Below are 27,013 nucleotides of genomic sequence, written 5' to 3' on the forward strand. Positions count from 1 at the left end.
ACAGAACACCAATGGCTTATACTCTAAGATCAAGAATAGACAAATGAGACCTCATGAAATTGCAAAGCTTCTGTAAGGCTAAGGACACTGTTAAGAAGACAAAATGGCATCCTACAGATTGGGAAACGATCTTTACTAATTCTACATCTGATAGAGGGCAAGTATCCAATATAAACAAAGAACTCAGAAAGCTACTCTATAGAGAATTAAATAATCCTATTTTAAAAACAGGGTACAGAACTAAACAAAGAATTCTCAGATGAGGAACATCGAATGGTTGGGCAGCACCTAAAGAAATGCTCAGCATCCCTTGTCATCAAGGAAATGCAAATCAAAACAACCCTGAGATTCCACCTCACACAAGTCAGAATGGCTAAGATCAAAAAATCAGGTGACAGCAGATGGTGGTGAGGATTCGGAGAAAGAAGAACACTTCTCCACTGTTGGTGGGGTTGTAACCTAGTACAACCACTCTAGAAATCAATTTGGCAAGTCCTCAAAAAATTGAACATAGTACTACCTGAAAAGTCAGGTATTCCACTCCTGGGAATACACTGCAAAGATGCTCAAACATATAACAAGGACACATGCTCTACCATGTTCATAGCAGCCCTATTTATAATAGCCAGAAGCTGGAAAGAACCCAGATATCCATCAACAGATGAATGGATACAGAAAGTGGTACATTTACACAATGGAGTACTACTCAGTTATTATAAACAATAACTTCATGAAATTTGTAGGCAAATGGATGGTACTAGAAACTATCATCCTGAGTGAGGTAACCCAGTCAGAAAAGAACACACATGGTATGCATTCACTGATAAGCAGTTACTTGCCCCAGAAAGCTCTGAATATCCAATACCCAAGAAACAATTCACAGACATTATGAAGCTCAAAAAGAAGAAAGGCCAAAATGTGGAGGCCTCAGTCCTTCTTAAAAACGAGAACAAAACTCTCATGGGAGAAAATTCAAGGTCAAATAGAGGAGCAGGGATTGAAGAAAAGATCACTCAGAAGCCTCCTCACCTGGGGATCCACCACATATGCAGTCACCAAATCTAAGCACTATAGCTGGTCCCAAAAAGTACTTGCTGGCAGGAACCAGACAGAGATCCCCCCCCCCCAGAGATTATGTTAGAGTCACATAGACGTACCTGAGCATGCTTGCAGCTAACCATCAGTCTGAACTCAGGGATCCCAATGAGGTTGCTAAAGAAAGGACCTAAGGAGCTGAAAGGGTTTGCAACCTCATGGTAATATAACATTATCAACCAACTAAACCCTCCAAAATTCCAATGCAGTAAAAGACCAACCTTTATGCACACTTTGAGGGACCTATTGATCCAGTTGTGTATGTAGCTGAAGATAGCAGTGTCTAGCATCAATGTGTGAAGAGGCTTTTGTTCCAGAGAGGACAGGTTTTCTCAATGTAAGGGAATAATAAGGCAGTGGGGTGGAGAAGGGGGTCAGAAGGGAGTGCACCTTTGCAAAGGCAACTGGAGGGGAGGGGGAGGGGAAAGAGGCAAGGTAAAGGGATAACATCTCAAATGTAAATACAGAGTATCTAATTTTAAAAAAGAAAGTTCTTTGTGGGGGTGGGGTCGGGATGGGAGGTTGTTACTGAATTGACAGAGAGTTCAGTGCCAAACTGGCCGGTAAGACCAAGACAGTCCAGCTGTGATCACAGGAGATAATATTACTGCTGGGACAAAAAGCTGTCAGAAACTCAACAGAGACACTCAGAGAAGACAGTCACCACTATGGACTGTACTGATAGCTAGTCATCCCTATGTGTGAGAAAAATAAATAAACATGCTCATAGCTCTGTATGCATGAAGGAAACTAGAGACAGTGCTACTGAGCTTCCCACCTTGGCTCATAAAAAGGCTCCAAACGAATAAGGGACCAAAAAAGAAAGAACAATAAGTGGAAGCCTCAGTCCTTCTTAGAAACGAAACAGTAAGCACCCTCTCAGAGTGGGGTACACCTAAACCTTAAATCATTAATAACTCAAGGGCTAAGAAGATAGTCTTGTGGCAATTTTGGTATTTAAAAATCATTATGTTTAATCTTTCCACACCAAGAAGACTTTGACTATTTCCATGTTATGTTCCTTTTTCCTATAGGGGCATACCTATACTGAGTTCTTTTTCCTATAGGAGCATACCTATACTGAGTTCTTTTTCCTATAGGGGCATACCTATACTGAGTTCTTTTTCCTATAGGGGCATACCTATACTGAGTTCTTTTTCCTATAGGGGCATACCTATACTGAGTTCTTTTTCCTATAGGGGCATACCTATACTGAGTTCTTTTTCCTATAGGGGCATACCCTGTATGACCCCCTATCTTATAAACTACATTTTCAGAAAGCTCTGAGTACAATGTGGAAGGAGGCCTCTGATCTGATGCCAGTTCTCCTGGCCAGTTGGAGCTTGCCACTCAGTTCTAGTGATCTGATTGTTCTGTTTCTGAGTTTGCTTACGAGCAGATATACCAAAAAGATCCCGGAGTCATGGCCTTATAATGAAATGTCTAGTGTCTTTGTGTTTATTACAATCTTTAAAGCACAAAGAAGACTTCCAACCAGAGAAAATAAGGTTATTTCCCTGAAAGCAGAAGCAGTAGTATGTTTAGGACTGTCCTAAAGAGATTAAGACATAATTTTCTCAAGGAGAGTCATAAAATGAATCATAATGCAGAAAGCTTCCTAAGACGGCAACAAGAATAGACCAAAACCCAAAGTGAGAGGCATTTGCAGTGTTTGGCTCAGCTTTGCAGGAACTGTGTCAAACAGCTATGCTTGCTTCATGACTCTCAATGTTTCCAGTGGATATGGCAGTGCCAAGAAAATGTTCCAAGAGATGAAGGACATAGTATAAAGGGTGACAATGATTCAGTAAATAAAATGAATGGACAAAAACAGAATTTAGATTACAGGAAGTTGGATCCTAGGGCTTAAGTGTAAGCTCACTATATCAGAAATATAGATAAATACAGTGTTCAAAATATTCTGTACAAAAAGTATCTGTCCAAAATGTCAGAATTTATTCAATACCAATTAATTTACAAAAAATGGTAATTTCATTAACAACAATTTGCCAAATAGTCTCAAATAGTTTCAAATACTTTGCTTGATATCCAACCAAGGCAAACACAAGTTCATTTGATCCGAACATAGCAATCTATGTCTTGAAGATGGTACCAGACAGGTGGCAATGTTTATGTTCCCACTATGGTTCAGACACTCCCAAAATGCATACCCTTTAATTTATTCATATGAAGCTTCAAACCAACAAAAACTAAAATATTTATAAATATTTCTGGATGCGAGCTTAGTTAGAAAAACCAGAAAGAAAAAAAAAAGAATTGATTGCCTCCAAGTCAGAATAACTCTGAAAAGGAAAATAATGGACAATCATTGGGAAATGCCATATAAAGGTAGGATTAATCTGGAAGTGGTTGTGTGTGTACTGAGTTCCAAAAAGTCCATGAATTATTTAAAAATAAGGAAGGAGATTGATTTGGTGGTTAAGAGCACTGGTTACTTTTGCAGAGTACCTAGGTTCAGGTTCAGTTTCTGACACCCACTGGGCAGCCTAAAACAATCTGTAACTCCTGTTCCAAGGACCTAATACCCACTTCTAGCCTCCTCAGGTATCAGGCATGCAAATGGCATCCACACATGCAGGCAAAACAGCCAAACACATATAAATATCAGAAACTATATCACAAGTTGTGCAGTAGAGACTTAAAAGTAAGATAGATTGGATTAAGGATAAAACCAGAAGAGAGCTGTGGTTCTATGGATCGTATTCCATCAAGTACCCTGTGGCCTGTATCCTTTTGAACTCTCCATTACTCGGATGATTTGAAACACTGGGTGCCATCCATAAGTGACTGCTTTTTCTTTTTCAGGATGAAAAACCAGAGGAACATTTTGAAAGTGTCACTGAAGTAGTGGAGGGCAACCCCTGAAAGCTGAGGACGTGAGCAGCTTTCACGGCTGTTGACACCTGATGGAGGTGCCCACAATATTCCCATATAACCAGGCTGCTGCACACCCCATACATTTTGTACAAAAACTAAATTCACAACAAAGTGAAAGTTACCCTCTTGGTATTTAAGGAGTGTCTACCCACATATATTCTACGTTCCAGAGGCAAAAGCTTTTCCTGTGTAAGGATAAGACCATCGGAAGAAAGCACTGCTAGCTAGCCACCCTGAAGAGCTGTCAGTTCTCCCCAGCAGACCATCTGCAGTTGATCAGAAAAACCACTTGTACCCTGTAGAACGCAGGCTGTGAGATTTGGAGCACAATATGTAATTCGGAGGAAAACTTTAATTTCTTTCCCTGTGAGTGGAAGGCACATTCCATGTTCTGCATTCTTCTGCCCGAGCTAGCTTCTACCTCCACAAAGCAAGGCTCAAAAGGTCACCGATTTAGTGCCTTTATTGTCCCAAGGTTTTTCCTGTCCTCATTAAAGTTTCTTTCTGCCCTGCATGTCTCTGCTGCCTTTTTCTCCCTCTTGTTCCCCTGCTTTCTACTTCTGGCTGAGTTGCTGTTCACTCCAGATGGAAAGCAAACGGCTTTCCCCCACCAGGAAGCTGTTCTGCATGCAGCTTGCCTGCTCTTCTAACGTGGAATGTGATGTCAGAGAAGTTTCCTCAGTAATGTCAGCAAAGCTAAGGAACACTGATCTATGAATTTACATCCACCATGGACTGTTTGTCTTTTCTGTCCCTCAAGAGACACCGTAAGGTGGTTGTTGTTTTAGGAGTGGGACAAGTAGTTAAGAAATCACAACTGCAAGTGACTCATGTATTAAGAGGCATATAAAAAACAGGAATATCCCAGAAGAGAGGATGCTCTTTCTGATGTAAAGATGACAATATTCTGTGAAAACTCCAAACAGATTAGAAGTTTTGGGACTTGAAAGGTGGGAGGGCATTTCAAATGAAAAAAATGGGGTGGCTATTCCTCTACAGAGGAAGAGGAAAGGAGATAAAAAGGAAAAGGGATAAAGAAGGAGATGGAAAAGAAGCAAATAAAGGAAGGTGAGGAGGAGGAAGAAAGGGAGGAAAGAAGAAAGAAGAGGAGGAAGAGGAGGGTAAGACAAAGAGGAGGAAAAGAAGAGAATGAGAGTTGAGAATGTCATGCACAAGTACAGTACACCTCAATTGTATTGCCTCTTGCTAGTTTCTGACTCCAAGGTTCTTTCCTTACATCTTTCTCTCAAATTCATATCTTCTGATGTATAACCTACTAAGTTCAGTTAGTGTTACCCAGATGTGCCTGAGTGTAGGGCTAAACACTAGAACCTGAGCAAGTTCCAGTGGCCCCAATCTCTTAATAAAATTGTCATTCTGTCCACAAATATGTATTTAAAAGCCACTATTTTTTCAACAATCCTCCTGGTTCTCTCTCATAATCTTTCAACACCCACCCCCCTCTTCCACAATGTTCCTTTGGGGGATTGGAAGTGTGTTGCATATCCCATTAGGGGATGGGTAGTTCAGTTTTTCTATTCTGATTCTCTGAAATAACATCCATTCACTAAAGTTTTTCTGATGAGGACTGAGACAACATTAACTCATCGTGATTTTTTATAAATATAGAAAAGCATTTAAAAGAAACCATTAAAGAAAACTTCAACTAATCAAAATGCAGAGTTATGGATCCCAATCATAGTGGATACACCTACAAAACAACCCCCACATCTAATGTTCAGGGAACACTGTAGAAGAGGGAACAGAAACATTGTAAGCCAGATGAGGAAGTTTGCTGTGAGATTCTGTCTTCTAATGATGTCAGAAGCTACACCCATAAAGTCTCACGAACATGATTACCCAAACAGGAACTGAATAAGGATGATACCAATGGGCCATTGTATCAAAGCGTGCCAAAGTGGACAAGAGAAAGCCCAGGAGACCTCAGCCCTACACAGAGAACTACAGGCAACTAAGGAAATGCAGAGAATGAAGAGAAATAATCTTCTCCAGTGAAAAGCACACCAACTGGTTGTCCAATACTGAAGGATCAGCCATGAAAACATACATACAAGTAACAGAGTACACACCGAGCAGGGTATATTTAGGAGGAACACACACACACACACACACACACACATATATATATACACACACACATACATATACATGTGTAACAACAAAAGAGACTGAATTTTAAAGACAGCAAGGAAGTTTTGAGCAAAAAAAAGGGGGGGAACTAAATAATTAAAAAATAAAATAAAATGAAGAAATTAAGGACAAAAATTTCAAGAGGTGAGAATCCTGAAGGAAGAAGTGATTTCCAAGCCTGTGAAAAATACAGAAAAGCATTATCTACTGGTGATGGAAGAACAACATGGTTGCTTTTAAGCTGCAAAACCATAAAGGTAGTAGATAGAAACATATGTGTTTAATTTTGACAAAATAGTTAATGTGTCAAAAAACATCTAAATGATGCAGGTAAAAATTATTATTGATATACGTTGTAACCTATGAAGTCAGGTGGTCTACTGATCATGTGGTGTCTTTAGAATTGTGTATTTTATACCTAAAACATGTGTCACCTTAAGCTAACCAAGTGACTAAAGCTCTGTAGCCACCTGTAGCTCCTCGCTAAGTTGTGTAGAACTAGAAGCTTCCACAGAATTCACAGAACATATACCCTACATTCCCATTTCCAAGAGCTCCTGTGTGCAGAGGGTGAGCAAGCCAGCGAAGGAGTCCCCCAGATGCAATCTGGGTGATAGGCCAAGAAGGTGAAGTGCCCAGTGAGAAAGTTGAGGCTCCTGAGGTCTGTGCATGACAGAAGGCAGATTCTAGAGATCACAGTCCATGTCTCACTGTGTCACTGCTGTCTCAACTGGCTTTGGCTTCCCATCCCTTCACAGACACCAGCATTGACTCACAGTATTAACGTCATCATAAGCAACGCTCCTGTTCTAATTCCTCTGCACACAACTACCTTTCCTTTCTTAAAGTCAGAGCTCCAGGGGTGAGTGCGTATTATCTCCACATGATTACTTCTGGTTTTCCCTTTGACTCTATTCTAGGTTGAGTCTGACCTCCATCTGACTACTGAGGCCACTTTTTTCAGTGACAGCAGTCACTGTCACATTGCAAAAATCCAGCAACCAAATGCACAATCCTCAAGAGATTTAGGCATTGTTGGACAATTTTTCTAGAGCTCAGGGTTCTGCAAGGGCATCCTTACCTTTCTGTCTGCTCCTTACCACCTAAGCTGCATTTGAATTTTGTTTGTTTGTCTCACCTCCTAACACTAAAGTGGATCATCTCTCATCCCACCTTTCCCACAAGGTAAACTCTAGGGTAAAGGATACTCTGTAGTTTTCCATTTCTTACTCCTAATACTTAAACAATGTCATCCATATGTATCCTCAACAAGACATATAGATATTAGAGAATTCTAATTCCTATAGGATTAGATATTCAGTGAATTATATAACACATGGAATACCTGGTACTGAAAGGCTCAACAAATTGCCTGTGAGCTACACCCGATTAGTTAGCAGCCAACCATTTGAGATTCAATATAATCTGAGTCCGTTGGAGCAGATAAACTTCTGTTTGTTTTTTTCACTTCTTCCAGGTGACTGATAAACCCTTACACTTTAGTGGATTTACATAGAGCAGTAGCCTTTTGTCATGGTTAATTTATTTGTTGATTATTAGTTTGAAAGTTTAATGTGTTCATATAATGAATTTTAGTTGTCTTTCACCCCCACGACTCCTCTCATCTTCCTCTGGATTCCTTCTCAAATCCACCTCCATAGTGGGTGTACTGCCCACTATGTTTAGTTAGAGTTTCTTGTCCCAGGGTGAATGGTTTCTTCGTGCAATCTAATTTCTGAAAATGGAAAGTACACAGAACAAGTGTGGCCTCGATTTGGCAGAAAGATGACAGAAGAAGATACATCTTGCCCAAACACCACCAGACTCAGTGTTCCAACAACATTCATCCTTCTAGAGTTTAGAACTTTGATTTTCGAGGAGACTCACAAAAGAAAGACTTGCTTCTACCTGTCTACTGGAAACCAGTGGGTGATATTTGCTTGGTGGGGGATTCTATGAGGCAGAAAATCGGCCATAGTTGGGCACAGAGACTCTGCAAACTAATAGCTATAGTATGTCCAACACTGGTCAGTAAATGTGTCCACACGGGAGCTCCTCCTGCTGGCCCCATCCCTAACCGCGTCTGCATCTCGCGGGAATGGGGTCTGGATGGAACCTCCAAGGGCCGGTGGAAATAGCTTCTGCTTCTGCGTGGCCCGCCTCACGCGGCGCCCTTCACCACAGTTGCTCTGAGACACAACCGCAGCTGTGCTGCGTTGGATCCACAAGAGGTTATGAGGGACAAAAGGAGGTGGCAGCTGCCTACCTGCAGGAATACCAGAGTAGGAAGATCTGTACCTAAAAGCAACCCCTTCAAGATTGCCCTATTTTAACCTTGGATCCATGACCCTTTGAACAGACGACATTAAAGACAGGCATTGGACACTACTTTCTGGGGAGCTTCAATTGTATCCTAGCTTCGTTTTTCTCCCCAGTATAACCCTACAAGTGATTCTTGTCACTAAGAAGAGTCTTTGAAGGAGTGTATTATACTTTTGTTAAGTATCCTCATAGCCGGTAAGTTTTTAATTCAAGAATCTTCTAAAGTGCTTTTCCCTGTGCCTTTGTGTATTTTCTCCTTATCAAATATCATGGCAACTGAAACCTTCAAAGTTCGTGGCTTATATGACAATATCCTGAATTTTAAATAAAACTATATATAGAGATTGGAGGGAAATGGAAAAGATTAGTGAGACAGTAGAGACTGGGCAGGATTGGGGGGCCGTTTGTGGAGGATGGGGGTGGAGATTGTCAAAGCCAAATTTAACTAAAATGCCACTCAAAATAAATTATTAACCTTTGACTGAAAAAACAAAAATTATCTCTTATTTGTTTTAGTAAAATTAATATATATAATTAAAATATATATGAGTATTTACATAATGTATAGAAAGTCAAGCTTCCAAAAAAATGGAACTAAGAAGTTGAAAGTTGTCACAAGGTGACAAATTCTGTTCTTTGTCTGTCTCTGATTTTCTCTGGGTGCCCTTCATCCCCACACACATACACACACAGTTTCATGCACTATGGTTCCGTACTTTAGAACAGATAGAACCTAATAATATCATAACTTCTAGCTTTTACTTCTTCTGCAGCCTCACCAAATGGTTTGGATAGCCACCTTTGCTCAGACCAGCTAGAATAAAGAACAGTTTTCATGAGCATTAAATATAGAAGCTGGGGGGTTATTACTGATACAAAATAGGAACCATCACCCTCTCTGTCAATGCTAGAAACAATGAGTTACCCTCGTCTTGCCTACTAAACGTCCCCTCTGATTATCTTGTTCCCTAACTTGAGAAGTCTGCCTATACTCTATAGTACTCTATTTCCCAGCCTCCTCTGCATCTAATGTAAGCATCTGACACAGATCCTTCTAGTCAGGCACCCACCAAACAGACTTGGACTTAGACATCACTGACAATGGGTCCCAGGCTAAATCAAATCTACCAAGGATCTAAATTTCCTGATGCAGGTGCTCAAGGAAGTAATATGATTGGAGCAGCTATCACTTAGTACTGAGCATAGTCTACCTGTAGTCTGATCTGTGAGCAAAACTTTTTGGAGAGGTAAATATTAGTTTTGTCAAAATACTGCTAGTCTCTGGTACAAAAGAACCTGTCAGGGGGCAATCAAGTATCTTTTTAAACAATGAACAACTGTAGAGTAGGAAACCCCTAACAATAATCACTAACTGACCTCATCTATGCTGATTTTCCTCCCCATTTTTCACAGGATTCCTCACATTCCTCTGTTACATCTTGATGAATATGCCACAGAACCGTCTGTGGATAAAAAAGGAACTGAGATTGCTGGGGGTAAGAACAAAATGCTGCTCAAGTAGGTTCACAGAGAGAGGGTTGACACTCTTTAACACACGAAGTAGGAGATGTGAACCACCTCTGTTTCCATTATCAATCCCTCAAATGAGGTCAATCGATTACAGCGACTTGTAATGGTGACATGGCATCAAAATATATACAGAGCCAGCATATATACAGAAATGGGGGGGGGGGAATAGCCTCTTCTTTACTATCCATCATAGTCTTCAACCCTAAGATGATGACATGTCCTAAAAGAGGTGAGCACATTGTCAGTACATCCAGTAGAATTTGCAGACTCCAGAGCTCGCTGAGCAGTAGTTGGCTCCTATCACAGACACACTACTGTTTGCCCTGGAAATTCATCCACCACACCCTTGGGGTGTATGATTTTTGCATCATCTACTCACACTGCTGAATGATAGGGCCAGATTAAGAGTTAAACACAAAAGATTAAAAATTAGGTAAGAAAAATTCTAACAAACAAACACACACAAACACACACACACTCACACTCACACACATGCACATAAACACAGGGTACCTAGAAATAAGTAAGTTAAGCAAAGTCACAAGAACTGTGTTTCTATAAGATAATAATGAACATGAAGATGTCAATTCCTAAAGAAAAAAATACATGTATTGAAGAAATCATACATAGTACTTGTAGTTTGAAAATGACTAAATACAAATGAAAATTTTTAATTATGTTACATCAATAAAAAGACATGTTTATAGATTGCAAAGCTCAACATAGTAAAAATGTTAGAGCTCTTTACATTGGTTTCTGGGTTTGACAAAATTCCTATTAAAATTCTAGCAATATCTTGTATATAGCTATAAATCACCAAAGATTGTGTGGGAAGGAAAAGAAACAAAAAGTTATGTCAAAGTGGGACAAAGCACACCAGTTGTTTTTTAAGATACTGTCTGCATACAGTCATCAAGATTATGTGACATTGTTTAAATAAGAAAAACACATGCTCTACCATGCTCTCAGCAGCCTTGTTTGTGATGGCCAGAGGCTAAAAAGAACCCAGATATCCTTCAACAGAGAAATGGATGCAGAAAGTGTGGTACATTTACACAATGGATTACTATTCAGCTATTAGAAACAATGACTATGGAATTCCTAGGCAAATGGATGGAAATAGAGAATATCATCCTGAGTAAGGTAGCCTAGACACAAAAGAACACACATGGTATGCACTTGATGATAATTGGATACTAGCCCCAGAAAGCTCTGAATACCCAATACCCAAGAAACAACTCACAGACCTTATGAAGCTCAAAAGAAATAAGGCCAAAATGTAGATGCCTCAGTCCTTCTTAGGAAAAAAACATGTATTCATCATATATTATTATGTAATAAATTTTGTGAGCTATAATAATATTTTGTAAAATAGTCCTCAGTGACCCACTGAGGTTGGGCCACTCCTCTTTTTTTTTTTTTTTTTTTTTTTTTTTTTTTTTTTTTTTTGATTTATTTACTTATATGAGTACACTGTCACTTTCTTCAAACACACCAGAAGAGGGCATCAGATCCCATTACAGATGGTTGTGAGCCACCATGTGGTTGCTGGGAATCGAACCCAGGACCTCTGGAAAAGCAGTCAGTGCTCTTAACCACTGAGCCATCTTACCAGCCCCATATTTTATAAAATAAATAAATTTTTAAAAAAAGAAAACCACAGACAAATAGAGAAAAACACACAGTCCAGAACTAGACTCCACAGATACTGCCAACTGATTTGGGGAATAGAAATTGTGGTTTTCACTCTGGAAATCAGTCTGGCGATACCTCAGAAAATTGGATATAGTACTACCTGAAGACCCAGCTATTTCACTTCTGGGCATATACCCCAGAGACACTTTAATACACAACAAAGATATATGCACCACAATGTTCATAGCGGCTCTATTTATAATATCCAGAAGCTGGAAGGAACCCAGATGTCCTTCAGAAGATGAATGGATACAAAAATTGTGGTACATATACACAATGGAATACTACTCAGCCACCAGAAACAATGACTTAACCAAATTCTTAAGAAAATGGCTGCATCTAGAGAATATCATCCTGAGTGAGATAACCCAGTCACAAAAGAACAGACATAATATGCAGTCACTGATAGTGGGATGCTAACCCCAGAGGCTTGCACTCCCCCAGAAACAACTCACAGACTGTATGAAGTCCAAGAAATAAAGAAAACAAAACAAAACAAAAAAAATATTTACAAAACAAGAAAACTTTAACTATTTCCATGTTACATTTTGTTTTACATGTACTTTAGCTCATTGTAACTATTAAGTTTTCAAGGCATACAATCAAACCTTGAAAAAAATCAAGTACTGACTAAAAAATATATTCATATAGTTTTTTTGTAAAAATTATGTTAAAATCTGAAAAAAAGTACTGACAAAAAATGTATAATTTTAAGCAAAAAATGTTTAAAATCTGTACATTTATCTTTGTTCTGTAAAATAAAGTTGTTTAAAAAAAAAGAAAGAAAGAAATTGTGGTTTTGAGAAGGAATCTGTGCAGCCCAGGGAGGCCACATACTACAAATCTTGCTTCTTTGGTCCACCAAGGACCATTGTGGGTATGAACATTTTTTGTTCCGTCAGTTGATTTTTTTTAATAAAAAGAGCTCAATGAATGGTTTCCCATAGGAATAACAAATAGAAACCAAGTATAAATAAAAACAATACACCTTAATAGACTCTCAGCCTTTTTGAAAAATTAGATGGATGTTTAAGAAGCTATTGCTCCCCCATCAGAAAATAATGCCCGAATGAAAATGAAGGCAGAATGAACAACAGTGACTCAGGACAGGCAGAAGCAAGTTGTAACATGTTGCTGAGAAAGAAAAGTCCCAGAGCAAGTGAATCTCTCCATGGAGTAGAGCAGGCAATGCTTCCCACTTGCCTGAACTGAAGAGGCTTGGCCTAGCTTTATCTCTGTGCTGTTCTAAAATGTCCTGGGGAAAAAAATGACAAGGGATATGGGATTTATTTGGCTAACAATTCTAGGCCACAGCTAAGGCAGGAACTTGAAATGACTAATCACATCCCCAGTGAAGAGCAGAAAAAAAATAAATGCATGCGTGTCCAACTCTTCTACATCAGGGTGTGAGTGCTATCCACATCAACTAATGTAATGAAAACAGTCTCCCACAAACATGCTCACAAACCAGCCTGATCTACACAGTCCCCTTGCGGCTCTCTCCCCAGATGATTCCAGGTTGTGTCATGTTGACAAAACTAACACAAGGCAAGTGTAAATGTGACCATGTTGCCAAGGCCAAGATGTGTCATAATACATGATTAAAAGCCATTTCTCATTGTTTCCAATGTCAGCAAAAAATATAAAGAGAGACTTCACTGAATAAGACAGATGGCAAACAAGCATATAGAAAGATACCTGACATCATTAGCAGTTGTCCCTGGAGACTGAGGGCGGGATTGTGAGCTAATACTCTGCATCTACTAAGAACAAACAATGGCAGAGTGATGGTGATCAAATGCTGGTGATGATGCTGATACTCTGATCATCCCTTGACATTGATGGCATGAATATCTTTTTTTTAAAATGGCACTGACATCGTGGATTGCATTCTAACAACCTCTTAATAAAAAACAAAAAACAAAAACAAAAAAATTTAGCTACAATTAAACCAAAAGAAAAAAAAAAAACTATGCTCCTGGACATTTTATTCATAGTCAGCATTTCCAAATGGCAATTAGGTGAATATTTGAGCCAGCTAGGATCACAGATACCATATACTGCTATAAAAAAGAAGAATAAATCACACAAAAATACTACAGCTTGTTGAGTCTTCATACTGCTGCCGTGAAAATGCCAGCCTTAAAGGGTATATTTGAAACCATGTCCTTTGTCACTCTGGAAATGGTGAAAGTATGAGAAACAGATGAGAGATTATCAAGAGTTAGGAATGTCAGTGGGAAAGTTACAAGAAAACATAGAACTTGGGACATCTCTATAGTGACAGATTTACCTGGATTGTGCTTGATAAAGCATAACAAAATGGCCTAGGACTATACTGAGCATTATATCCCAGCCGATGCCTTTATCTTAAGTTCTGTAAGCTATCAATACTATGGTAGAGCATCACCTTTCTTCCTCATTCCAGTGTTTGCCTTGAAGTGTGTTCCTTTTTAAGAGTTAGCTAGAACTACAACAAAGAACGGTGTCTTTTCCTTTCAGGCCATACAACTAATGACAAGCCTGATTGTACAGAGCCTGGGATACTTCTGGACATACCTGTTTGTCTCACAAACTATTGTATTTGGACTGGGAAATAGATATGCTCCTATCATAGGAACTTCGGGATACTCAATTTGGGCTTCCTTGCTTGTGAGTAACTTCATCTCTGATAGTGACTACTATGTGTATTCCTTACATTTCATAGATTTTTGATCCAAGGAATGTGCCAGAGAGAGTACACAATCTTTGTTCCCTAGGAAACCATTCCTACATCTACCTGAAAAAGAACAATAGTACGGTGTTTATTTTAAAATCTTAGTTTATTACTTACAATGTTCTTTCATAATAATATTCTATATTTGTTGTCTATCTAGCCAATCTGTACAGATTTTGTCTGCTGGACCTGGAATCTGAAGGCCTGAAAGAATGAGATGGACTGCAGCAAGATGCTGTAGACAACTTTACTTTGGTTTCAGTACACTCTCATATACAAGTAAATCAAAGAAAGCAATGATCCCTAGGAAGGTTGAGTAAATAAACATCAGTAAGCACATACTAAATATTAATAAAGCAACCCTTTTCCAGAACTTTCTCAGGGCAGACCAATTTAAATGCAATTACCTGGCTTGAACTATAGATTATTTTTGAGAAGGCATGAACACAAGGAAAAAGCCACATCCAGGTTTATGGTACACAGACCAGATTAGGTTCTATAGCTATGTTCTGACATTCAACAAGAATAAACATGTCTTGCAAATTGAATGTGACTATTTGTCAGCACAAAGTTATGTCCAAACAATCCAGGAAATAAAATGCATGTGAGGTAAAAAGCCCTGTTCCTTTTTTTCAGGATCCTTTCTCACCGCTACCCATGGCATTGTTCTCCATGTACTGTTCTTTGGAAAGAGTTCCAACATATCCCTCCTTTTATTTTTTAAATTTTAGGGGATTGCTTTTTGGTTGGGGTCATCAATACCCCAAGACAAGCACAAAAGATATAATTACAGCACTGGGACCCAGGTCATGCCCAGGATGTTTTGCCACCAGAACTAAGGATCCATGCTTTGTACAGAATCAGCAGTCCCTTGTCCTGAAATTCCAGGCACCTACTTAGAAAATGTCTGAAATGTTTCACCCTGGTAGCCAGTGGTCTATTTCTGTATATAAAATTGGACAGGATAATGGCCACGTGTAGGGCCAAGCATCCTGAAAATTCTGGAAGCTCGAGTAATATGTTCCATCATTATGGTAAATTTAAAAACTTTTAAATAAATACGATAATAGTGAGAGTATCTTGGGGAGTAGTTCCCCCATTTTTTCATTATTTTTTAAGTTGTTTCTTAAGAGTGGAATGTGTACATTCTACAGCTGTTTGACCTGGTGAGTTATAAGGGATTTGAGTGTTGAATTTGCCATGCATTACAGAATTTTTGAAAATTTCTACTACTAAAAAGCAGGACCATTGTGATTTTTAACTTTGTGGGAATAACAGCAAATTCTGCAATAAGGTGGACATAAGAGCTTTGGAGGGGTAATTTATCTAACTTTTAATGTTGAATGGTCAATATTTTAACATGTTTTACACTTTGACCATGCGTGCTTAAATTGTTATGTGATCATCCTTGCTTGGGAAACTGATTAGTAACAGGGGTTCCCAAGGTCTCAGAGTCATTTACATACACAGGAATGTTATTCTTTTCCCAGTTAATAAAACGAAGCACGGGAGGATCAGTATAGGGCAGCACCAGCAGCAGAGGCAGTGGAAGCGGTTTCCCTCGCTGTCCGAGGCCCCTTCCCTTCTTCTCAACTCCACCTCTGCCACTTGGGCAGGGCTGAGTAAGCCTGAGAAAAAAAATTCCGATATGGCTTATCAGGATCTTGTCTAATTTTAGAAAGTTCCTGTCTTTTATCCGGAATCTGATAACTTACATCAAGTGTCCTCAGTACCAGAAACAAAGGCACCCCTCTTGGAAATGGCAGCAATTTCCCTTTCCCTAGTTGTTTCGACCATAGTCACAGTCCTCAGGTACAAAAGGATGTAATATTTCAGGCGGGGCAGCAGACAGCCAGGAGCACTCATCCTCAATGGAAGCTGACATTTTTATTTCAATTTTGTTCCACTTGGTCCTTTCTGACCTTGCACTAGAACCTTTGTAGCTTGTAAAATGATTCTTGAGTCTCATTATTTAGCTCATACTCATCAAAGTAACATCACAGCCTTTTCTAAATCCTTTGGCTCATCACCATTTACCGTTTGTACAATGCAGACCAATAACCAAGTCACCCAGAATTACATTGGAATACTCACTCCTTGTCTATAAGAATTTCCCTATATTTTCTCTTTAATTTGACCCCATACTCTAGAATCCAGAGTGCCCTTTCCAGAAAACCAAGAATTATGTTGTTATGAAATCCCAACATTCTTGTAGCTGGGCTTGAAACATTATATCCCTATTCCTTTTTCTTTAAAAAAAGAAAAAGAAAAAGAAACATTAAAAAATGATGTCACGACTCAATAAATGGTGCTGATTTACCTACTTTTAGCCCCATGTTAAGCCCTGCATAACCTGTCCTGCAGTGTTCCTGTGTCCTCCCATAACTTTTCACTCAGGTCTTCCTCAGGCACTGCTTACAAACTTTGTGGCCAACCTGTGCAACTCCTGTCTGCTTGACTTGGCATCTGAGGACATGAAAAAAAAAAAAATGGAGCAACTATAATCTACAATGTTAAAGGAACATTTGATACTGTATTTTTTCTACCCATAATATTGTTTCATAATAAGAGTTTACACTGTAAAGGGTATATTTGATACATTTTCAGCCATGTAAGAAACACAAGGAGAATTTATGGAGGACAAACTCTGTCTTCTGAAAGTGAGATGCTGAAGTCATTTCAAGGTGACCCTGCATTCCATAATACTACAATTGTAGCAGTGTCTAGAACCTTCATAGCTTTGATTTTTATAAATATAAATTTTGAATTGCTTTTTGGGTTGCTTTTTTAGTAGTCTCACCAAAGAACTAAGGTAATATTCTTCTTGTTATAGCATTCTAAAATTATCTTGAATTTATGTATAGACATACTGACTGGGCAATAACAAATGTGGTCTTTGCTTCCAGTTTAGCCTGTCAGGAAGTTTTTCAGTAATACTACAGAGGTGGCCTTCAAATCATTTGGTAAGTCAGAAGACTTAGAGCATCTCTGCAAAGTTTTATCAGGGAAAAATGAAATTTTCAAAGAATAAATAATTTAAAAAAAAAAAAAGAAAAGTCAGTTAGGAATTAGTATGGCCTCTGAGTCACTAGATGGCTTCCCAGAAACCACTGGGTAGGGAGTATTTAAAGTATGAGAAGCATAAGAGAGATAAGGTGATTGTGTCGTCTCAGACAATGAAAGGACAGAAACAGCCCTACTACTGCCATATATGAATATTCAAACAAGTTTCATGACAATAAAGACCACGACCACTTCTTTAATAACAACAATTTACTTTAATTCTTAGAACAAAGCACCGTCTAGTAGGGCTGCCTTCTCTGGCCACAGTGAGAAAGGAAGACTACTATTTCTTAAGGCTTTATAAACCTAATCTTCAAACTGTAAGAAACAAAGGCCACGGATAAAACTTACTTTCTGTGCAAGCAAAAAAAAAAAAAATAACCTGAATTCAGATCCCCACATCTGTGGTGCATTGTCTTGATTACTAACTCGTGTAAAAGGATCCAGCCTGCTGTGGGGTGGTGCCCCATGTCTAGGCAAGTGTGTCTGGGCTATATACGAAAGCTAGCTGAGAAAGAGTGGGCAAGCCAGTAAGCAGTGTTCATCCATGGTTCCTGCCTCAATGTTTCTGCTTTGAGGTCCTATCTTGAGTTTCCTCTATAAGGGACTATAAGATGAAATTACCCCTTTCTTTCCCTAAACCGCTTTTGGTCATGGTATGTATCATAGCAACAGAGAGCAAACTGGAACAGTCAGTAACGGTGTACATGTGGACTACACCAAAAATTTCATTTAACAGGACAGCAAGTTGTTACATAAAGTGTTGGGTCAAGGGGGAAAAAGATACAAAGAGCTTTGAAATTAGAGAGTCAGACTATGTGATTCGTCCGTAGACATCAGAAACATGCTAAGACATTCTACAACATCCAAAGAAGTCTAGATCTATCCAAAAAATCTAGAATAAATTAGTAAGATAATTTATCGGTGTTACAGAATATGTTACCTGCAGGGAAAACAATCAACTGGGTGTCTGTATAATTTGTTACACTTGCCTATTAAGGGAAATCACATTGTTATAAAAACAGAATCCCTTCAAATAAAGCTGCTATGAATAATTACCAATAAGCCTTGATACAGACATATTCCTTTTTTCACTTATATGTGGATACTTACCTTTTTCTGAAGGAACTACCCAACTGTTTTGCAAAGTCTTTTTTTGCCTGTTGAATTTCAGTATCACCCCCATCCCCACCAGACTAGAAGCCAAACAAGTGTTTTTATTTGTTGTATTCAGATAACTCTGCCCAGCAAAACTTGTTTTGTAAACACCCCTTCTCCAAGTGGCCTACAATTGCTGGCTAAAGCTCTTTATTTTGTTGTTTTAATAAAAATGATGATCCTGAAACCATCACATTTCCATGTAACTTAAGCTTCAGCAAGTGTTTCAGCTTCTTACAAAGAACCATACAATAATATTGGGCTTTTAGGGCATAAAAATAATGAATGTTTTAATTTGGTTGTCTTTTCTTTGGTCTAGAGATTTTTTTATTTATGATTTGAAACTTTCACACACATGTACAGTATATTTTTATCATATCTATCCCCTCTGACTCCTTCTGGGACACCCCTTTTATTCCATCTCTCTGCCAAATCCATGTTGTTTGTTTATTTGTTGTTGTTGTTTTTTACCCTGAATCCAATTAGTGCTGACTATGTGCATATAGGTGTGTAGTCATCCACTGGCAACCTGCCAGAAGCCACATCCCCAAAGAAAAGTGTCTCTCATTCTCTCTGCATCCTCCTCAGAGAGAGGTAAAGCCTTGGGATTCCTACCCAAGTTCTGGAATTTTGACTGGCTTCATCTACAGGCAACCATTGCTATGAGTTGATAAACTCAACATCCATGTCATATCTAGAAGGCAACAGTTCTCATCTCTCCTTACCCTCTAACTCTTACATTCTTTCTGTCCTCCTTTTCAAAATGTCTCTTATGTGCCCTAAGTAGGAAGAGGTTGGTAGAGGTAACCTATCAATGGCTGAGAACTCAAAGTCATTTACTCTCAACATATTTACTTTTGAGTCTCTGCATTAAACATTACTCATGACAAAAAGCTTCTCTGACCAAGACTGCAATCAGCCCTAATTTATGTGTATAAACATAAATAGTTAAAAGACAACTTGACAACTATTTAATAAAAAAAAAAAAAAACAATAGATTCCTCTCTATGGTCAATGATATCCCCAGATGTGAGTTTCTGATGAGGCTTACAATACACGATGTGGAATCCATCATGTGGAATGGGTCTTAGAACCAATCAGAAATCAGCTGGCTATCCTCTTAACAGTCATACCACTATTGTACCAGTGAGCATAACTTACCTGGTGGGTTAATATTAAAACACACAAAATTCGGTGCTGGGTAAGACCACTGATAGCTTTAATCCATTAATGCACATAGACTATAACACCATCGAGCACTGTGAAAGCTAGCCTATACAAAGACAATTTCCTGGGCAGTTTGAGATAGAATTCTTCACAACCTTCACTGGTTGTCTTCCTATAATAGAGACTTTTTCAAAAGAATAAAAGAAATGATATCAGTGAACACCATATAACAGTTTACATTAAGATGGTTTGTTCTTTGAGATTGGTTTCAGAATCTAGTGATTTAAGTCAACATACTTGTTTTCCAACTTATTAACTAGAAAGAGAATACTTTGAATATGGTCAGTGAAATAAGTATAAATGTTCTTCTCAATAGTGGTACTAAATGACAAATCACCTCTCTAGCATCCTCAGTGGACAAAGTGCAAGTGCTCAGCGATGCTATAAAGCAGGTATTGTCTGGAGTACGCAGCCTGACAAGCACACGGGCTGGAGAATGACCTCCACATCATCACCAAATCTAACTAGACAGCACTTCTATCCCCAAGAAAATTCCCTGAATCTTGTCTTCCTGCTGTCTAACAACCCTAGAAACTTACTGGAACATTAGCTCTGTGGTAATATAATGCTGAATAACATGGTAGATTTCTCCATATCATGGATGCATTTTATCTTATATTTGCATTTTAACATGCATTCCACTTTTTCCAATAGTCTAAAAAATATCTAATGCAAAGACCATTTCTTTTCTGTCTCTTTATCTACTAACTCAGCACAAAATAGGCATTCAATCAGTTTCCTGTAGAAAGAAAAATACATACATGTCATAGCAAAAGTCTTGTTATCTCCGCACCTCCCACCTCCAAAATGTTTGGTCCTACTAGGAGCCTCTCTACTTTGCAGTTTTGACAACCTTTTAGTGATCTCACTAATCCAGAAAGATTACAATTTCTATAATCCTACAAAAATATACTTGCCAGGAATAAATATGGAATAGTTTCAATTACTGAACAATACTATTTACTCTGTTCTAGCTGTTATGGACCATGACAATGAACATCCTAAGTGTCTTTGCAACACTAATTGGTGTGTTTTTAATAACAGTCGAACTGATGTTGACTTCAAGTTTAGAATCTTCCCTGTGGCAATATGTAAGTATGGGGTTTCTGAGAGAATTTCATCATGATTTTAGAATCATGCCTTTAGTTCCTCTGTGAGTATCAAGGTATTCAAGTATTAATCAAACCAGCAAGATTCTTATCAGTTCTATGCGACATTTCTACCAACTATCAGTGTGCTGTAAGCTCCATGCTATATTCCAAAGTCGGCTAATCAAGTCTTACAACTATCAATACAGATATCTTTGCAGTTTTATTGGATATTTTATGTATTTACATTTCAAATGCTATTCCCTTTCCTGGTTCCCCCCAATTTGCTCTCCACTGCTTTTATGAGGATGCTCCCTGTCCCACTCACCCACTCCCATCTCACCACTTTGGCATTCCCCTCCACTGAAGAAATGAGCCAAGGGCTTCTCCTTCTATTGATGCTAGACAAAGCCATTCTCTGCTACATGTGCGGCTGGAGCCATGTGTTCCTCCATGTGTCCTCTTTGGTTGGGACACCAATGAAGGAGTTAGAGAAAAGACTGAAGGAGCTAAAGGGGTGTGCAACCCCAGAGGAAAAACAGCCATATCAACTAACCAGAACTGCCAGGGCTCCAAGGATATAAATAATATATATAATAAATAAATAAATATATTTATATATTTATACTAATCCACCAACCAATACAGATATTTTATTAAAAGCATTATAGTCAGACCTGGCTACTCCTTGTTGCTATGATGTTTTTATGACTGACAGTGCATTTCTTTCTAGGCATCTACATCGCTAAGACCAGTTTTCCCAAAGCTTTAAAAGATCAAATTTGCTAGAGTAAGACTTTGCTCTTCCACAAATGAAATAGCATCAACATGGACTTATATTAGCTATAGACTTATGGTCAATGCAAGTGCTATACTCTACATAGTGAAGCTTATCTTTGCAATAGATGTAATTTGGAAGGATCATATACTCAGTTCCACATGCACAAGCCATGTGGACATTTTTGTGCTTCTGCGCTCATTTTTTAGAAGGTCCATGCAGAGCTGTTTAAGGTTGTATGTGTTTGTGTGTCTGTTTTCCTGTACAGATGGGAATATGAACAGAGGCACACTTGGCCACTTAGGTTTGTTGGTGTGAAAAAGAAAGAATGATGAGAACTAAGTAAAGTAAGGGATGCTGAACAAAGTATGTAGCAATTTGAAGCCATGGTATTGAAGTCTAGTCTATGGACTGTTTTTCTTCTATTCTATGTCTTTACAGAGGCCAAAACATCTGGACTTTTGACCAAGACCTAGACACTACATTTTTTAAGTTGATGCCATTAAATGCTGGTTGTGTCTAATTTGCTAACTTAATAAGAAAACTCTCCTAACTTAAACATATAAGAGTTGTGGTTAATGAACTAGTTCCAAAATATATTAGTTTGTAATTCACCATGACATTTTTTTTAATTTCTATGTATCTTGAGATAAATGTCACAATAAATAAATGTGGAAATAAACACAAATCTGTTTATTTCTCACTCAATAAAGAAGCAAACTTTAAATGTTTAGCTACTAAGCTTAAGGTCATGGGTCTAGTCACCTGAAGAGCATTTATGCTGATCAAGGTTAAATTCCAAGTCATCTCTTACCACACTGAATAGAGCCTTAACAAAAATCAATACTGAGACACATAAAATGACCATTTTGGCTTTGTAAATGAAGAGTTTCCTTTTATTATCACTTAATAAATAACTAGGGAAAATATCATTGCATATACTTCCCCATTACGTAAGCCCAATTATGTCAAACTTCAAAATAAAATGTACTTCAATTCTATCTTAACAAAAGTTTCCTTATCCTTGAGAAGCTATGCTGGTTCTAACCACAACAAAGAAGAAAATATAATTATTCTCATTATACTTTTGTCAAAAATACATTAATTCACCATCCCCAATAACTATTAATTATATGATCAAATATATGCATGAATTTTCAGCTATTGAGAGTATGGGATACAATAAACATTTTATTTTTTTTCTTTTTCCCTGCATTGTAATTTCTCTGTAATGTTTATTGTTAAAAAGTAAGTTTAGAAAATGTTCTAGTTTACTTTCTGTTGCTGTAATAAAACACTAACCAAAAATAATTTATGAGAAAAGGGGGTTTATTTCAACTTTAACTTCCAAGTCACAGTTCATTACTGAGGGAAGATAGGAAAGAAACTCAAGCAGGACCTGATACAGAAGCTTCTGGGGCACTGATTACTGGCTTACTTTCAGTAATTTCAGTCCTGATTTTAGCTATTTCTATCTACGATACTGAAATTTGCTTTGCTCCTGTTTCTGCCAAGGAACTAAGATGCATCATTGATTTATTAAATTGTGATAACTTTTTGATGTGGGCAACAAGTACTATAAACTTTCCCCTTTAGATTGTCTTCATTGTGTCCCACCTGTTTTGGAATGTAATGTTTTTAGTTTTGTTCAATTGTAGAAATTGTTGTTTTCTTCTTTTTTTATTTCTTCAATGATGCAATTATTCAACAGTATGTGGTTTAATCTCAATGAGTTGTTATACTTCCTGTAGTTTTTTAACTTATAATTTAATTTTTATTGGTTATTTTATTTATGTACATTTCAAATGTACTTTTCCCAGATTCTCCTCCACAAACCCTGTATCCCAATTAGATACTTTTTCCTCACTGTCTTAGCATCCCCTACACTGGGGCACTGAGCCTCCCTAGGACCAAGGACCTCCCCTCCCATTGATGCCAGAGAAAGCAGTCCTCTGCTATATATTCAAATGAAGCCATGGCTACTCGTTGGTTGGTGGTTTAGTCCCTGAGAGCTCTGGGGGGTCCAGTTAGTTTATCTTGTTGGTTTTGTTTTTTTATCTGTTGACGTCTATCTTTATTCCATTGTTGTCAGATGGATACAGAATTTTATTTCAAATTTCCTTTTCTTTGAGTCTTAATATGTGTTCTATGAGCCTGCTTAGAAGAAAAATACCTATTATTTAGTGGTTTAATGAACAGTTTTGTAGATGTTAGGTCCATTTGACATCTCTATGAACCTTACCAAAAAACATTGCAGAAAAATCAGAAAGAATATAAAAACTGAAGGATGGGGAGGAACACTGTGAAATGCTGCCTTCTAGACATGATTTGGCTATCATCATAAAGAACTCAAAGCATCTGTGGTTACATGCACAAGATCTATACAAGATCAAGCCAACTAAAATTCTGGCAGAGGCAGGGTAGATGAACACCAGGCCCTAAGCCTTTCTAGTGAGCTACTGGAAGCAAATTATTGCTAAGCAAAGAAGAATCATACTTTTGTAATAATACAGCCACTAGTCCAGTGGATGACCCCATATATATGCATATATGGGCAGTACTAGTTGGACTTAGTGGGCTGCCAAAAAAAAATGAAATTGGGAGGGGAAATTTCGGATTGACACGAGAAGAGGTAGAGGGAGAAATGGGACTATGTATTGTTATATTTCATTATATACATATGAGAATCTCTCAAAAATAAGGAAAATGTTAAGTAAAGACTTTTTTTTTCTTTTTGAATACAGAAAGTCGGTAGGTTGCTTACGGAATATATGTTCCTATTCACCATGTTAGAGTTGTTCATGGCATCCATAGTAACTGAGTGGACCTATAGAGCAAGACAAACAGGAGAATAAAACAGTGAGTCTATCATTCTTCCTTCAGCGAACAGAAGCTACTAGTTTCTGTGCTGTACCCTGTTCAGATAAGTTAGAATTAATCATCAATAGTGTCGTCTCTAAACTGTGACTAGAGGTAAGTGGAAACATTTTGTAATGCTGTTCTTGTACTAAACAGCTCTTTGTATAACTGAAGCTAAAGAAGTCTCCTTATATGAAGTGAGTTGAGGCTGAGGATGTAGCTTAGCAATAGAGGACTTATGTTTCTAAGTTTGATAACCAGAAGAAGCACATAAGAAGTTGTGGGATGGGGTGTGGTGACAGGTTTTAGACTCAACACTACTTGACTGGCCTAGTTCCCACTACCCACCTCCACAAATACTATGCCCCAGTTTCACCACTTGTCCTTTCCTCCAGAGATACACCTTGTTTAGTTTACCACCTTAATTCATAGATGAGATTCCTTAAGTCACCTCTGTCTGTAATTAATGTGATAAAAATCAAGAAGGGAGAAGACATTGTCAAATGAAAACTTTCCTTGCCTCAGTGGTTGCCTCTGCATTTGTAAAGCAAACTTCATTTTTTTAACAACATGTGGGTGACGTGTACCGCACCAGAGGAATGAAGGTACTTATATCTAGTTTACTGTTTGCCTTTCAATAAATTTTCTTTAGCTGAAGTAATGAAATGGGGAGTTGAAATTTATGTAAAAGCCTAACACTGATAAACTTCAAACATACACAGCTGGGACTAAAGAGATGGTTCTATGGTTAATATCACTTGTTGCTCTTCTGAAGGACCCAAGTTTGAGTCCCAGAACCTACACAATAGCTCACAACTACCCATAACTCCAGTTCCAGGGAATTTAAAAACTCTTCTATGGTTTCTATAGGCACCAGGAACATGCATGGGGCATAGAAATGTATGCAAGCAAAACACTCATGCACATATATAAGTCTCTTTTAAAGTGTGCATGTCTCTACTGAAACACAAAGCCAAAGCACTCATAATCTAAACAAAGGAGCAAGAAAAAGAACATCAGTGGAAATGTTTTTTTACAATTAAAACATAAATGGTGATGAGCAGAATAGGAGAGGAAAAGAGATTACAGGCAAATGGGAGGAAAATAAATAGCAAAAGAAAGGGAGAAAATTACTTAAAACAACATGAAAAAAAACAAGGCATGGTTTGGTCTGGGACGTATATCTCAGATGAAGCCCTTGCTAGCTTGAATAAGGCCAAGAGTTCCAGGACCAACACAAAAGAACAAAAGCAGCTCATGATTTTATTTAAGACTCTTAATAATAAGACTATTCTTGTTCTTGTTAGATTTATTTTTAAATGCTACTAAAATTATATAGTTCTTTATCTTAGATCACATTAATAAGCAATTTCCTATCATCTACCTTACCCTCAGGTTGACCATTATCATCGATAATGCCCTTTTCCTGCGTGTTAAGAGAAGTATCTCAGAATAAGTCAAGGAGGAAAGTCTGATGATGGGTGAAGAACTTTGTTTATTCCAGAGACACATAGGAAAGTCAGATTTGATTGTCTTCCTCAGCATTTTCTCCCCTTCATTTCATTAATAAAAGCTGATAAAAATTAATGTTTTTCCATGTGGGAAATTTATCATGAATTTATCTCATTGTCATAAATTAATCTGAGGCTGAGTCTGGCCAGCCTAAGTTAAAGGGTTCTTCTGAGCCCAAGAGTCACATGAATGGACACAGATTTTTCTAACATGGACACTACGCCTAATGTTGATGAGGTGAAGTAATGCTGCCTCGAAATGATTTCATATTGAAAAGTAAAACAAACCACCTTGTCATCAATGAGACTGACTTGCTCTGGACATTAGGCATCTTCTGCATAAATCATCTGTAGTGTGGAATGTATCGCTAGATGTATCTTTATGCAACTGAGACTACATAAAGGAATACCCATAGAACTCTCTTACTAGAGAGTCCATCTTCCGCAACAGGTTACCCTTTTTCCCACCATCTTTTTCTGTTACTCATTATATCTTGTATTTTATAAATTTTAGCTAAACTATCCAGCAGTGTTCTGTTGGATTAGTAAAGACCTTTTGTGTTGGTCATCTTTCCATTTCTGTGACAAAATGTGTGAGATAAACAACTTCTACAAAGGACATTCCTTTGGGCTCCCAGTTTCGGAGGCTGAAGGCCACATTCGATCTACATCTATTCCTTTTGGAGATTGTCGCTACCATCCCTGACCAGCAGAAAAGAAGTGATGACACAGCGTTCTTCTCAACGCGGTTTATTCAGGAACCTTACAGCATGCAAGTGAAAATCTCTCTGTCTCTCTCTACCCCCAAGTGTAGTACCTTTTATCCTCTCTCAACTCCACCTCCTCAGTCCTTGTTGTGTGGCTGCAGTTTATAGGTCCAAGTCATCTGTCCTGATGCTGTGTCACAGGTGCGCCAGCTCAG

General features: G+C 38.1%; 2 protein-coding genes across 2 annotated transcripts in view; both read left to right on the forward strand.

Moving 5' to 3' along the window:
- LOC308417574 (membrane-spanning 4-domains subfamily A member 13-like) overlaps positions 1 to 3,981 on the forward strand; it is a gene marked incomplete at both ends in the record, with an annotated part of 29,598 nt that extends 25,617 nt beyond the window's left edge. The window contains one exon of the mRNA XM_080912941.1: positions 3,922 to 3,981. Coding sequence (XP_080769067.1) covers positions 3,922 to 3,981 — 60 coding nt within the window. The remainder of the gene's footprint in view (positions 1 to 3,921) is intronic.
- Positions 3,982 to 9,908: 5,927 nt separating this feature from the next.
- On the forward strand, positions 9,909 to 24,576 carry LOC308417575 (membrane-spanning 4-domains subfamily A member 12-like; the record flags this gene model as incomplete). Its single annotated transcript, XM_080912942.1, has 5 exons — positions 9,909 to 9,962; positions 14,194 to 14,343; positions 17,314 to 17,370; positions 20,830 to 20,946; positions 24,466 to 24,576. 5 exons carry the CDS (start codon positions 9,909 to 9,911, stop codon positions 24,574 to 24,576), a joined length of 489 nt encoding a protein of 162 aa, XP_080769068.1.
- Between the last annotated feature and the right edge of the window lie 2,437 nt (positions 24,577 to 27,013).

The sequence above is a fragment of the Micromys minutus genome (assembly GCF_963924665.1).
Source record: "Micromys minutus genome assembly, chromosome: 2".
NCBI classification, from domain to species: Eukaryota; Metazoa; Chordata; class Mammalia; order Rodentia; family Muridae; genus Micromys; species Micromys minutus.